This window comes from Hydractinia symbiolongicarpus, chromosome 13, assembly GCF_029227915.1.
Source record: "Hydractinia symbiolongicarpus strain clone_291-10 chromosome 13, HSymV2.1, whole genome shotgun sequence".
NCBI classification, from domain to species: Eukaryota; Metazoa; Cnidaria; class Hydrozoa; order Anthoathecata; family Hydractiniidae; genus Hydractinia; species Hydractinia symbiolongicarpus.
In genome coordinates, this window is record NC_079887.1 from 23680150 (window position 1) to 23694811 (window position 14662).

At 39.7% G+C, this 14662-nt stretch overlaps 4 protein-coding genes across 4 annotated transcripts; all 4 read right to left on the bottom strand.

The window, feature by feature from the left end:
• Window positions 1-4061: 4061 nt before the first annotated feature.
• Window positions 4062-5296, bottom strand: LOC130623259 (uncharacterized). The gene is made up of 2 exons (XM_057438731.1): window positions 5084-5296; window positions 4062-4796 (listed from the first exon to the last, which is right to left on the bottom strand). Exons 1-2 carry the CDS (start codon window positions 5294-5296, stop codon window positions 4062-4064), a joined length of 948 nt encoding a protein of 315 aa, XP_057294714.1.
• Window positions 5297-5315: 19 nt separating this feature from the next.
• On the bottom strand, window positions 5316-7277 carry LOC130623260 (uncharacterized). Its single transcript, XM_057438732.1, has 3 exons — window positions 6744-7277; window positions 6344-6586; window positions 5316-6245 (listed from the first exon to the last, which is right to left on the bottom strand). Exons 1-3 carry the CDS (start codon window positions 7275-7277, stop codon window positions 5316-5318), a joined length of 1707 nt encoding a protein of 568 aa, XP_057294715.1.
• Window positions 7278-9366: 2089 nt separating this feature from the next.
• LOC130623261 (uncharacterized) lies at window positions 9367-9858 on the bottom strand. Its single transcript, XM_057438733.1, has one exon. It carries the CDS (start codon window positions 9856-9858, stop codon window positions 9367-9369), a length of 492 nt encoding a protein of 163 aa, XP_057294716.1.
• A 762-nt stretch (window positions 9859-10620) lies between these two features.
• Window positions 10621-12573, bottom strand: LOC130623262 (uncharacterized). The gene is made up of 5 exons (XM_057438734.1): window positions 12040-12573; window positions 11640-11882; window positions 11295-11541; window positions 10941-11138; window positions 10621-10835 (listed from the first exon to the last, which is right to left on the bottom strand). The coding sequence occupies exons 1-5, from the start codon at window positions 12571-12573 to the stop codon at window positions 10621-10623; spliced, it is 1437 nt and encodes a 478-aa protein (XP_057294717.1).
• Window positions 12574-14662: the final 2089 nt, after the last annotated feature.

Genomic DNA, 14662 nt, shown 5'->3' on the forward strand with positions numbered 1-14662 from the left:
TTTCTAATAAAACATGAGACTATTTGTTCAAGGCGGGCAGCAGTTGAGATGAGATGGAAACTTCATATATTAAAAGTGGCCATTGAATTCTTGGAATTAAAAGGTGTTGCAGGATCCAAAGTTTTTGGGGACTTGTGTACAGGGACTTGTCAATAACAGACAGTCAATCAATGAGTTTTTCTTCCAGATCGTCGATTGACTTTCTGTCAGAAATGGAACCGTCGATAATCCTTCCTAAAAAACGTACAGGTTGATTATGAATTGACGGGATAAAGGGAGATAAGTCAGTTGCGTTGTCAGGTCTAATAACGCTGAAGGGTGCGCTGTTAATTGATCTACCCTTAATGATAACGAAGCTGCGGGATTTTTCTGCACGGAAGTCCATTTTTGCCCAGCTAAGATCTGTGACACACCTGTCAAGTAGTATCTTTCTGCCAGGAACTGAAGAAGACATAAGGTTAATGTCGTCCATGAAGGCTCTTATCAGAGGTAAGGAAACTTTGGCTGATGTAATGTAGCAAGAGACTAGTGTATATACTAAGACAACATTTATACCAGACAGGAACAGAATGATGGACAATGTACAACCTGCAAGGATGCCTTTAAGGTGTTGGTGCCATTTGCTTGGAGCAGATTTAGAAAATGATTTGCTGTATAGAGCAGAGTAGTATTTCTTCACAATGGCAATCTAACTTGGGGATATGCCATATCTTTCCAGAGCAAAAAAGATTAATCTGTGCGGAATTGATGGATACGCACTTGCTATATCTAACCAAATGGTGGCGAGGTCAGCTTTTTCCGAGCGTGCATTTTTCAAGGCTGTCCAAATCGATGACATGTGTTCCCAGCAGCCAGGAACTTTCTCAATGCACCCTTTTTGAATGGAAGTATTAACTTGTTGTTGTGGATGATATGCGTTTCCAGACGCTTTGACAGAATACTAGTCGACGTAGGAGTTTTTGACTTAGGTATGTAAATTTCTTGGGCATGACGCCATTGGATAGGGACAATACAATTTTTTAAACAACATTTAAATACATTAAACAAGAAGGATAAAATATTTGTACACTTTTTGTACACTTTGTACGATATGCCGTTCAGCCCGGGGGCTGAAGCGTTTCTACGTCTATGTAAAACACTTGCAAAGTCAGAAAATTTGAAGGTTGAAGATGAAAAAGGTTTTTTGATTTGCGGAGTTGGTGGAAGACCTGGCAGAACCGGCAGAGAAGAGTCGTGAAGATCGTCACTCAAGTTGCATAATTTGTGGTTGTCCAAAATAGACTGTTCGACACAAAGATGAACATAAGATTTAGGGTTGAGTAGATCTTTTCCTGCTTGGTAGGGATACTTCCTGAATAATTTTTGGGCATTTTTAAAACTACACTTTCTTCTCCTTCGTTTTTTCACCTCGACGCATTACTCTAATTTTTATTCTAACTTGATGTAAAAGTTGTCGCAAGGCAGATATTTCTTGCTCGATGGATGACGAAGAAATCTGCGCTAAAATAATATTCTTCTCCTTCACTAAATTTATAGAACAAATTGTACGCCTGTTAATATTAGAGAGGTTTTTGTTTTGTTTTGAAGATTGACAACCAAATATTTTCGAACCTTCTTCATAAATTAAGGTTTTAAGTGTTTTTACTTTCTCAGTAATAGATGGATGCTTACAAGTATTTAAGTTGCTATGCACAGGACTGTCCAATTTGCTCCAACGTGTGTTATTCATCTTACCCCAAAGGATGGGTTTTTTTTGTTCCAAGTTCTGAAGTTGCGCTTTCTCTGTGCGACACAATTTACCCTTGTGGATTTTAACCGAAGCAGGAACTGTGGTCTTAAGCTTTTCAGCAACACTAAGAGAACAAACATCCTCCAGAACAACTTTACAACTTTTCAATAAATGCTTTTGGTGTACCGTATCACTTTGTTTTTTGCAATGATTCTTTTCAAGGTTGGATACAAAAGAAGTCATAACTATAGGGGTTGATTATGCACAGGATATGAACAGTCAGCCCTGCGTTGCCTGGCGCATAGGGTAAGGCTATAATTTTCACAGCGTCGCCACTACTGTGAGATTTCACTAGCGACTAATTAACCCATTAGCCATTAATCCATTGGCGCGTACCGTGGATTAGGGTCCAGTTAAAATCAAAAACAAAATCAGTATATCAAAGCAAATCCTTAAAACGATCAATCAGTCCAAATACGAACAGTGGTCTGGTCTTTTTTAGTGTCACTAGTCTTTCCCAGTGTCTCCAGTCTTTCCCAGTGTCACTAGTCTTTCCCAGTGTCAGTTTAAACCATTGCGGTCAACAAAGAGATGAAAAAGGTTTACAATACAGCAAGCTGCACCGAAGTATCTTGTCTACAGGGACGGTGGTTGTCAAAACTGGGATTAGGCTCCCAGAAGAAGGTGCTGAATACACTTTCTTGCTTCTTACAAGCATGAGCCCAAAACTATTTTTTAAGAAAATCGTAAAGAGAAAAAACAATCCCTCTATCACAAACAATACGACACAAGACAGAGCTAACAACATAAACGGACTGGTTACAGTTCAAACACAAATAGAAAAATGTATATGTTAAAAATTTATTAATATAAAAAAGAAATAAATAAGACCCTTCTGTGCGCCAGAACTTGTGACTCTGGCTGTAGCTTTCCACATGTGTTACAGGGCCCCAACACTGAGCCTTACACAGGAGGTTGTCACGACAGGACCAGCCTGTCGATATTTTAACTAAGGAAGCAGGGTTATCAAGCCTGAAGACCAAGTTAGTAAACTTGGGCACCTTACCGAACTGGGGTAAAAAGTGGGGTCGTTACACCCAAAGATAGAGAAGAGTGAGCTGAACTCTTTACCCTCTGGGTATTAACGGTAAACTGGCTTGTATAAACAAGCTGGGGTAATACAAAACCGCTCGGATTTACATTTTCCTCCCCCATGACCCTGGTAGTACAGGTTTAAAGCAACAGCGAAGGTAATTTATAAAGAGGAAAAAAACAACAACAAAAAAACAAACAAACAAACAAACAAAAAGCTAGCAGCGGGTATAAAAGAAAACATATGATGTAGTACTGTTGGGCGTTCTTGGATCAACTTTGCTTATTGTCTTATCATTGCAGAGGTACCAAGAGTTTGTGGTCCGATCGTTGATATGGGTCCAATAGTGGCCTGCATTCAATGTTCCAGAGTGATTTATCACAGCTACCAAAGCATACTTTTGGATAAAAGATATGTGCGAGTCACTAGATATCGGGATATTGAGATAAGGATTAGAAGAGGAAAAACTTTCAACAAATTTATTGTCCTTAACCAGATGTTCTCCATCTCTTGCAAACCTTTCAGGTGTAAGGTTATTTCGCTATTCCTCGTAATCCTTGTTTCCCTAGTGCTCTCTTGGTGCAGGGAACATGTGGGCAAAACCATTTATTTTCATCCTTCAGATTTTCAGAAGCTAAAAATATACTAACTGACAATTGTACGCTGGAAGACAGTGACAGTGTTAGGATGTCCTGATTTTCAACAGTAACTGAAGAACAGAGACAGGTGTTACAGCTAACTGACACCGATACTTCTGTTGAGATGTTCTGAGACGCAATTACCGAGAACCCCTTCAATTCATCAAAGACAAGAAGTAACATCTCTGCCACATCTTGCTGAGAATTGTATTGGAAAGTTGTATTTCCAGAAGAGTGTATCCTACGTTCTAGGGCCTTGAGAACGTTTGAAGGATTAACATGGTCATGTTAAGAGCAATCGCTTTCATAATTGGTGACAAACGGGATGACTCCGAAGCACTCTGGGACCATAGGGATGGAATAGTACTTAGTGCTTGCAAAATAACATTGGCATAGCACGTATTGCCTTTGTTGACAAAACCTGCATTTATAAAAATTGTCTTTGTTTTGGCACTAGTTTTGTTATGGTTGATTTTTAGAGAGACTGGAGTGCGTGGACCTGATAAACGACCCTTGGGCATTTCTTTTACTGGAGCTGGATTACTTTGACGAGATGGAACAGACTTGGGCGAAAGAGTTTTCCTCGTTCCGGGTGTCTTTATTAAGGAGTCTTGAGACCAGTCTCTTGACCCCGAGCAATCCATACACAAAAAGAAGCTGTCATACTGATTTTACCAAGGTATTTTGCGGTGGAATATGCCATTTTGTTGGAAAAACCCAGCCTTTTCAGACACGCCGTGGTAGTTCTCGCGCAATAACCTTTTGCCCCTACTTCTACAGCAAAGAAATCAACTTGCCAACAACTGGACAGAATTACGTTAACCAAGCAGGAATATTTAGTGACTTTGGTGGAGTGCCAATAGTTTGTATTTTCCTCGCAAGGGCAAGTGAGTTCGATAATTATAACTCGTTTAAGCTTATTTGAAAATATAACTATATCAGTTCTTAGTTGTGTCACAGCAATGTGGCCTGGAAAAACAAAGTTTGGACTAGTGTCGGTAACAACTATCCAATCGTTGGTGAGATACAATATACCTGTAACCTTTGTCTTTGATTTAGGACTAACATAAGCACCTGCCTTAACAAAAGTCATAGAATTACATTTCCTGGAGATGGTAAGTGGAAGTGTTGAGAGGAATTGTTTTAAAGTGTCAACCAAGTGCACTAGCACCGAATCGTGCCTAAACGTATAACTTCCCTGAACTAGAGCTATTTTACATGCACCCAGAATGTGAGCAGAGGTGCAGATTTCTTTGTGGCACAAAAAACAAGATGATTCAGTAATTATTTTCCAACGTTTTAGATTGTTTGGGGATGGTAAGACATCATATGTAGCCTGGAGACAGAAAGATAAAAGGTTTGGCGGAGTGGCTAGTATGTCTTTCCAGGAAAGATCGAATTTAACATAGTTCTCCCACCTAGTCCACTGGCCTTGGACTTGAAGCTGCAATGCTCTGGAACTTTCTGGTAACTTTCTTCTTCAATTTCCTTTGATGTGTTGGAAACCAATTTCCTATACCCATAGGTGTCTTTAGGTGGTATAACGTCTCTCTTTGTAACTCCAATTCCGGGCTTTCCATATTGGATGGGACCTCTCATCGCTTTGTAATTTAATTCACTTACAACCGTGTCCACTGCCTCGTTCGCTCGCCAGGTACCAGCCTTTACAGTGGCATTAAGTGCAGACAGAATGGGATTTTTCGAATGGCGCAATAGTAGGTGAACGCTGATTTTTGCAGATTTTAATATGGAATAAGACTCTTTATGGGTAAAGGACATGGGGAGAATTCGGCATAAAAGCTTATGTTGGTAATGGAGTGGTGCAAATTTAACCATTTTCTAATAAAACATGAGACTATTTGTTCAAGGCGGGCAGCAGTTGAGATGAGATGGAAACTTCATATATTAAAAGTGGCCATTGAATTCTTGGAATTAAAAGGTGTTGCAGGATCCAAAGTTTTTGGGGACTTGTGTACAGGGACTTGTCAATAACAGACAGTCCATCAATGAGTTTTTCTTCCAGATCGTCGATTGACTTTCTGTCAGAAATGGAACCGTCGATAATCCTTCCTAAAAAACGTACAGGTTGATTATGAATTGACGGGATAAAGGGAGATAAGTCAGTTGCGTTGTCAGGTCTAATAACGCTGAAGGGTGCGCTGTTAATTGATCTACCCTTAATGATAACGAAGCTGCGGGATTTTTCTGCACGGAAGTCCATTTTTGCCCAGCTAAGATCTGTGACACACCTGTCAAGTAGTATCTTTCTGCCAGGAACTGAAGAAGACATAAGGTTAATGTCGTCCATGAAGGCTCTTATCAGAGGTAAGGAAACTTTGGCTGATGTAATGTAGCAAGAGACTGATGTTGCCAGTGTATATACTAAGACAACATTTATACCAGACAGGAACAGAATGATGGACAATGTACAACCTGCAAGGATGCCTTTAAGGTGTTGGTGCCATTTGCTTGGAGCAGATTTAGAAAATGATTTGCTGTATAGAGCAGAGTAGTATTTCTTCACAATGGCAATCCAACTTGGGGATATGCCATATCTTTCCAGAGCAAAAAAGATTAATCTGTGCGGAATTGATGGATACGCACTTGCTATATCTAACCAAATGGTGGCGAGGTCAGCTTTTTCCGAGCGTGCATCTTTCAAGGCTGTCCAAATCGATAACATGTGTTCCCAGCAGCCAGGAACTTTCTCCATGCACCCTTTTTGAATGGAAGTATTAACTTGTTGTTGTGGATGATATGCGTTTCCAGACGCTTTGACAGAATACTAGTCGACGTAGGAGTTTTTAACTTAGGTATGTAAATTTCTTGGGCATGACGCCATTGCATAGGGACAATACAATTTTTTAAACAACATTTAAATACATTAAACAAGAAGGATAAAATATTTGTACACTTTTTGTACACTTTGTACGATATGCCGTTCAGCCCGGGGGCTGAAGCGTTTCTACGTCTATGTAAAACACTTGCAAAGTCAGAAAATTTGAAGGTTGAAGATGAAAAAGGTTTTTTGATTTGCGGAGTTGGTGGAAGACCTGGCAGAACCGGCAGAGAAGAGTCGTGAAGATCGTCACTCAAGTTGCATAATTTGTGGTTGTCCAAAATAGACTGTTCGACACAAAGATGAACATAAGATTTAGGGTTGAGTAGATCTTTTCCTGCTTGGTAGGGATACTTCCTGAATAATTTTTGGGCATTTTTAAAACTACACTTTCTTCTCCTTCGTTTTTTCACCTCGACGCATTACTCTAATTTTTATTCTAACTTGATGTAAAAGTTGTCGCAAGGCAGATATTTCTTGCTCGATGGATGACGAAGAAATCTGCGCTAAAATAATATTCTTCTCCTTCACTAAATTTATAGAACAAATTGTACGCCTGTTAATATTAGAGAGGTTTTTGTTTTGTTTTGAAGATTGACAACCAAATATTTTCGAACCTTCTTCATAAATTAAGGTTTTAAGTGTTTTTACTTTCTCAGTAATAGATGGATGCTTACAAGTATTTAAGTTGCTATGCACAGGACTGTCCAATTTGCTCCAACGTGTGTTATTCATCTTACCCCAAAGGATGGGTTTTTTTTGTTCCAAGTTCTGAAGTTGCGCTTTCTCTGTGCGACACAATTTACCCTTGTGGATTTTAACCGAAGCAGGAACTGTGGTCTTAAGCTTTTCAGCAACACTAAGAGAACAAACATCCTCCAGAACAACTTTACAACTTTTCAATAAATGCTTTTGGTGTACCGTATCACTTTGTTTTTTGCAATGATTCTTTTCAAGGTTGGATACAAAAGAAGTCATAACTATAGGGGTTGATTATGCACAGGATATGAACAGTCAGCCCTGCGTTGCCTGGCGCATAGGGTAAGGCTATAATTTTCACAGCGTCGCCACTACTGTGAGATTTCACTAGCGACTAATTAACCCATTAGCCATTAATCCATTGGCGCGTACCGTGGATTAGGGTCCAGTTAAAATCAAAAACAAAATCAGTATATCAAAGCAAATCCTTAAAACGATCAATCAGTCCAAATACGAACAGTGGTCTGGTCTTTTTTAGTGTCACTAGTCTTTCCCAGTGTCTCCAGTCTTTCCCAGTGTCACTAGTCTTTCCCAGTGTCAGTTTAAACCATTGCGGTCAACAAAGAGATGAAAAAGGTTTACAATACAGCAAGCTGCACTGAAGTATCTTGTCTACAGGGACGGTGGTTGTCAAAACTGGGATTAGGCTCCCAGAAGAAGGTGCTGAATACACTTTCTTGCTTCTTACAAGCATGAGCCCAAAACTATTTTTTAAGAAAATCGTAAAGAGAAAAAACAATCCCTCTATCACAAACAATACGACACAAGACAGAGCTAACAACATAAACGGACTGGTTACAGTTCAAACACAAATAGAAAAATGTATATGTCAAAAATTTATTAATATAAAAAAGAAATAAATAAGACCCTTCTGTGCGCCAGAACTTGTGACTCTGGCTGTAGCTTTCCACATGTGTTACAGGGCCCCAACACTGAGCCTTACACAGGAGGTTGTCACGACAGGACCAGCCTGTCGATATTTTAACTAAGGAAGCAGGGTTATCAAGCCTGAAGACCAAGTTAGTAAACTTGGGCACCTTACCGAACTGGGGTAAAAAGTGGGGTCGTTACACCCAAAGATAGAGAAGAGTGAGCTGAACTCTTTACCCTCTGGGTATTAACGGTAAACTGGCTTGTATAAACAAGCTGGGGTAATACAAAACCGCTCGGATTTACATTTTCCTCCCCCATGACCCTGGTAGTACAGGTTTAAAGCAACAGCGAAGGTAATTTATAAAGAGGAAAAAAACAACAACAAAAAAACAAACAAACAAACAAACAAAAAGCTAGCAGCGGGTATAAAAGAAAACATATGATGTAGTACTGTTGGGCGTTCTTGGATCAACTTTGCTTATTGTCTTATCATTGCAGAGGTACCGAGAGTTTGTGGTCCGATCGTTGATATGGGTCCAATAGTGGCCTGCATTCAATGTTCCAGAGTGATTTATCACAGCTACCAAAGCATACTTTTGGATAAAAGATATGTGCGAGTCACTAGATATCGGGATATTGAGATAAGGATTAGAAGAGGAAAAACTTTCAACAAATTTATTGTCCTTAACCAGATGTTCTCCATCTCTTGCAAACCTTTCAGGTGTAAGGTTATTTCGCTATTCCTCGTAATCCTTGTTTCCCTAGTGCTCTCTTGGTGCAGGGAACATGTGGGCAAAACCATTTATTTTCATCCTTCAGATTTTCAGAAGCTAAAAATATACTAACTGACAATTGTACGCTGGAAGACAGTGACAGTGTTAGGATGTCCTGATTTTCAACAGTAACTGAAGAACAGAGACAGGTGTTACAGCTAACTGACACCGATACTTCTGTTGAGATGTTCTGAGACGCAATTACCGAGAACCCCTTCAATTCATCAAAGACAAGAAGTAACATCTCTGCCACATCTTGCTGAGAATTGTATTGGAAAGTTGTATTTCCAGAAGAGTGTATCCTACGTTCTAGGGCCTTGAGAACGTTTGAAGGATTAACATGGTCATGTTAAGAGCAATCGCTTTCATAATTGGTGACAAACGGGATGACTCCGAAGCACTCTGGGACCATAGGGATGGAATAGTACTTAGTGCTTGCAAAATAACATTGGCATAGCACGTATTGCCTTTGTTGACAAAACCTGCATTTATAAAAATTGTCTTTGTTTTGGCACTAGTTTTGTTATGGTTGATTTTTAGAGAGACTGGAGTGCGTGGACCTGATAAACGACCCTTGGGCATTTCTTTTACTGGAGCTGGATTACTTTGACGAGATGGAACAGACTTGGGCGAAAGAGTCTTCCTCGTTCCGGGTGTCTTTATTAAGGAGTCTTGAGACCAGTCTCTTGACCCCGAGCAATCCATACACAAAAAGAAGCTGTCATACTGATTTTACCAAGGTATTTTGCGGTGGAATATGCCATTTTGTTGGAAAACCCCAGCCTTTTCAGACACGCCGTGGTTGTTCTCGCGCAATAACCTTTTGCCCCTACTTCTACAGCAAAGAAATCAACTTGCCAACAACTGGACAGAATTACGTTAACCAAGGAGGAATATTTAGTGACTTTGGTGGAGTGCCAATAGTTTGTATTTTCCTCGCAAGGGCAAGTGAGTTCGATAATTATAACTCGTTTAAGCTTATTTGAAAATATAACTATATCAGTTCTTAGTTGTGTCACAGCAATGTGGCCTGGAAAAACAAAGTTTGGACTAGTGTCGGCAACAACTATCCAATCGTTGGTGAGATACAATATACCTGTAACCTTTGTCTTTGATTTAGGACTAACATAAGCACCTGCCTTAACAAAAGTCATAGAATTACATTTCCTAGAGATGGTAAGTGGAAGTGTTGAGAGGAATTGTTTTAAAGTGTCAACCAAGTGCACTAGCACCGAATTGTGCCTAAACGTATAACTTCAATGAACTAGAGCTATTTTACATGCACCCAGAATGTGAGCAGAGGTGCAGATTTCTTTGTGGCACAAAAAACAAGATGATTCAGTAATTATTTTCCAACGTTTTAGATTGTTTGGGGATGGTAAGACATCATATGTAGCCTGGAGACAGAAAGATAAAAGGTTTGGCGGAGTGGCTAGTATGTCTTTCCAGGAAAGATCGAATTTAACATAGTTCTCCCACCTAGTCCACTGGCCTTGGACTTGAAGCTGCAATGCTCTGGAACTTTCTGGTAACTTTCTTCTTCAATTTCCTTTGATGTGTTGGAAACCAATTTCCTATACCCATAGGTGTCTTTAGGTGGTATAACGTCTCTCTTTGTAACTCCAATTCCGGGCTTTCCATATTGGATGGGACCTCTCATCGCTTTGTAATTTAATTCACTTACAACCGTGTCCACTGCCTCGTTCGCTCGCCAGGTACCAGCCTTTACAGTGGCATTAAGTGCAGACAGAATGGGATTTTTCGAATGGCGCAATAGTAGGTGAACGCTGATTTTTGCAGATTTTAATATGGAATAAGACTCTTTATGGGTAAAGGACATGGGGAGAATTCGGCATAAAAGCTTATGTTGGTAATGGAGTGGTGCAAATTTAACCATTTTCTAATAAAACATGAGACTATTTGTTCAAGGCGGGCAGCAGTTGAGATGAGATGGAAACTTCATATATTAAAAGTGGCCATTGAATTCTTGGAATTAAAAGGTGTTGCAGGATCCAAAGTTTTTGGGGACTTGTGTACAGGGACTTGTCAATAACAGACAGTCCATCAATGAGTTTTTCTTCCAGATCGTCGATTGACTTTCTGTCAGAAATGGAACCGTCGATAATCCTTCCTAAAAAACGTACAGGTTGATTATGAATTGACGGGATAAAGGGAGATAAGTCAGTTGCGTTGTCAGGTCTAATAACGCTGAAGGGTGCGCTGTTAATTGATCTACCCTTAATGATAACGAAGCTGCGGGATTTTTCTGCACGGAAGTCCATTTTTGCCCAGCTAAGATCTGTGACACACCTGTCAAGTAGTATCTTTCTGCCAGGAACTGAAGAAGACATAAGGTTAATGTCGTCCATGAAGGCTCTTATCAGAGGTAAGGAAACTTTGGCTGATGTAATGTAGCAAGAGACTAGTGTATATACTAAGACAACATTTATACCAGACAGGAACAGAATGATGGACAATGTACAACCTGCAAGGATGCCTTTAAGGTGTTGGTGCCATTTGCTTGGAGCAGATTTAGAAAATGATTTGCTGTATAGAGCAGAGTAGTATTTCTTCACAATGGCAATCTAACTTGGGGATATGCCATATCTTTCCAGAGCAAAAAAGATTAATCTGTGCGGAATTGATGGATACGCACTTGCTATATCTAACCAAATGGTGGCGAGGTCAGCTTTTTCCGAGCGTGCATTTTTCAAGGCTGTCCAAATCGATGACATGTGTTCCCAGCAGCCAGGAACTTTCTCAATGCACCCTTTTTGAATGGAAGTATTAACTTGTTGTTGTGGATGATATGCGTTTCCAGACGCTTTGACAGAATACTAGTCGACGTAGGAGTTTTTGACTTAGGTATGTAAATTTCTTGGGCATGACGCCATTGGATAGGGACAATACAATTTTTTAAACAACATTTAAATACATTAAACAAGAAGGATAAAATATTTGTACACTTTTTGTACACTTTGTACGATATGCCGTTCAGCCCGGGGGCTGAAGCGTTTCTACGTCTATGTAAAACACTTGCAAAGTCAGAAAATTTGAAGGTTGAAGATGAAAAAGGTTTTTTGATTTGCGGAGTTGGTGGAAGACCTGGCAGAACCGGCAGAGAAGAGTCGTGAAGATCGTCACTCAAGTTGCATAATTTGTGGTTGTCCAAAATAGACTGTTCGACACAAAGATGAACATAAGATTTAGGGTTGAGTAGATCTTTTCCTGCTTGGTAGGGATACTTCCTGAATAATTTTTGGGCATTTTTAAAACTACACTTTCTTCTCCTTCGTTTTTTCACCTCGACGCATTACTCTAATTTTTATTCTAACTTGATGTAAAAGTTGTCGCAAGGCAGATATTTCTTGCTCGATGGATGACGAAGAAATCTGCGCTAAAATAATATTCTTCTCCTTCACTAAATTTATAGAACAAATTGTACGCCTGTTAATATTAGAGAGGTTTTTGTTTTGTTTTGAAGATTGACAACCAAATATTTTCGAACCTTCTTCATAAATTAAGGTTTTAAGTGTTTTTACTTTCTCAGTAATAGATGGATGCTTACAAGTATTTAAGTTGCTATGCACAGGACTGTCCAATTTGCTCCAACGTGTGTTATTCATCTTACCCCAAAGGATGGGTTTTTTTTGTTCCAAGTTCTGAAGTTGCGCTTTCTCTGTGCGACACAATTTACCCTTGTGGATTTTAACCGAAGCAGGAACTGTGGTCTTAAGCTTTTCAGCAACACTAAGAGAACAAACATCCTCCAGAACAACTTTACAACTTTTCAATAAATGCTTTTGGTGTACCGTATCACTTTGTTTTTTGCAATGATTCTTTTCAAGGTTGGATACAAAAGAAGTCATAACTATAGGGGTTGATTATGCACAGGATATGAACAGTCAGCCCTGCGTTGCCTGGCGCATAGGGTAAGGCTATAATTTTCACAGCGTCGCCACTACTGTGAGATTTCACTAGCGACTAATTAACCCATTAGCCATTAATCCATTGGCGCGTACCGTGGATTAGGGTCCAGTTAAAATCAAAAACAAAATCAGTATATCAAAGCAAATCCTTAAAACGATCAATCAGTCCAAATACGAACAGTGGTCTGGTCTTTTTTAGTGTCACTAGTCTTTCCCAGTGTCTCCAGTCTTTCCCAGTGTCACTAGTCTTTCCCAGTGTCAGTTTAAACCATTGCGGTCAACAAAGAGATGAAAAAGGTTTACAATACAGCAAGCTGCACCGAAGTATCTTGTCTACAGGGACGGTGGTTGTCAAAACTGGGATTAGGCTCCCAGAAGAAGGTGCTGAATACACTTTCTTGCTTCTTACAAGCATGAGCCCAAAACTATTTTTTAAGAAAATCGTAAAGAGAAAAAACAATCCCTCTATCACAAACAATACGACACAAGACAGAGCTAACAACATAAACGGACTGGTTACAGTTCAAACACAAATAGAAAAATGTATATGTTAAAAATTTATTAATATAAAAAAGAAATAAATAAGACCCTTCTGTGCGCCAGAACTTGTGACTCTGGCTGTAGCTTTCCACATGTGTTACAGGGCCCCAACACTGAGCCTTACACAGGAGGTTGTCACGACAGGACCAGCCTGTCGATATTTTAACTAAGGAAGCAGGGTTATCAAGCCTGAAGACCAAGTTAGTAAACTTGGGCACCTTACCGAACTGGGGTAAAAAGTGGGGTCGTTACACCCAAAGATAGAGAAGAGTGAGCTGAACTCTTTACCCTCTGGGTATTAACGGTAAACTGGCTTGTATAAACAAGCTGGGGTAATACAAAACCGCTCGGATTTACATTTTCCTCCCCCATGACCCTGGTAGTACAGGTTTAAAGCAACAGCGAAGGTAATTTATAAAGAGGAAAAAAACAACAACAAAAAAACAAACAAACAAACAAACAAAAAGCTAGCAGCGGGTATAAAAGAAAACATATGATGTAGTACTGTTGGGCGTTCTTGGATCAACTTTGCTTATTGTCTTATCATTGCAGAGGTACCAAGAGTTTGTGGTCCGATCGTTGATATGGGTCCAATAGTGGCCTGCATTCAATGTTCCAGAGTGATTTATCACAGCTACCAAAGCATACTTTTGGATAAAAGATATGTCCGAGTCACTAGATATCGGGATATTGAGATAAGGATTAGAAGAGGAAAAACTTTCAACAAATTTATTGTCCTTAACCAGATGTTCTCCATCTCTTGCAAACCTTTCAGGTGTAAGGTTATTTCGCTATTCCTCGTAATCCTTGTTTCCCTAGTGCTCTCTTGGTGCAGGGAACATGTGGGCAAAACCATTTATTTTCATCCTTCAGATTTTCAGAAGCTAAAAATATACTAACTGACAATTGTACGCTGGAAGACAGTGACAGTGTTAGGATGTCCTGATTTTCAACAGTAACTGAAGAACAGAGACAGGTGTTACAGCTAACTGACACCGATACTTCTGTTGAGATGTTCTGAGACGCAATTACCGAGAACCCCTTCAATTCATCAAAGACAAGAAGTAACATCTCTGCCACATCTTGCTGAGAATTGTATTGGAAAGTTGTATTTCCAGAAGAGTGTATCCTACGTTCTAGGGCCTTGAGAACGTTTGAAGGATTAACATGGTCATGTTAAGAGCAATCGCTTTCATAATTGGTGACAAACGGGATGACTCCGAAGCACTCTGGGACCATAGGGATGGAATAGTACTTAGTGCTTGCAAAATAACATTGGCATAGCACGTATTGCCTTTGTTGACAAAACCTGCATTTATAAAAATTGTCTTTGTTTTGGCACTAGTTTTGTTATGGTTGATTTTTAGAGAGACTGGAGTGCGTGGACCTGATAAACGACCCTTGGGCATTTCTTTTACTGGAGCTGGATTACTTTGACGAGATGGAACAGACTTGGGCGAAAGAGTTTTCCTCGTTCCGGGTGTCTTTA

Coding starts and splice junctions, on each gene's coding strand:
- LOC130623259 (XM_057438731.1), bottom strand. CDS start 5,296: ATGGTTAAATTTGCACCACTCCATTACCAACATAAGCTTTTATGCCGA. Junction 4,797..5,083: donor ACGAGGCAGTGGACACGGTT/GTAAGTGAATTA, acceptor TTCTGTCTCCAG/GCTACATATGATGTCTTACC.
- LOC130623261 (XM_057438733.1), bottom strand. CDS start 9,858: ATGACTTTTGTTAAGGCAGGTGCTTATGTTAGTCCTAAATCAAAGACA.
- LOC130623260 (XM_057438732.1), bottom strand. CDS start 7,277: ATGACTTCTTTTGTATCCAACCTTGAAAAGAATCATTGCAAAAAACAA. Junction 6,587..6,743: donor TGCGACAACTTTTACATCAA/GTTAGAATAAAA, acceptor TGTGTCGAACAG/TCTATTTTGGACAACCACAA. Junction 6,246..6,343: donor TTTTATCCTTCTTGTTTAAT/GTATTTAAATGT, acceptor TACGTCGACTAG/TATTCTGTCAAAGCGTCTGG.
- LOC130623262 (XM_057438734.1), bottom strand. CDS start 12,573: ATGACTTCTTTTGTATCCAACCTTGAAAAGAATCATTGCAAAAAACAA. Junction 11,139..11,294: donor AAGATATGGCATATCCCCAA/GTTAGATTGCCA, acceptor ATGTTGTCTTAG/TATATACACTAGTCTCTTGC. Junction 10,836..10,940: donor CAGCTTCGTTATCATTAAGG/GTAGATCAATTA, acceptor TACGTTTTTTAG/GAAGGATTATCGACGGTTCC.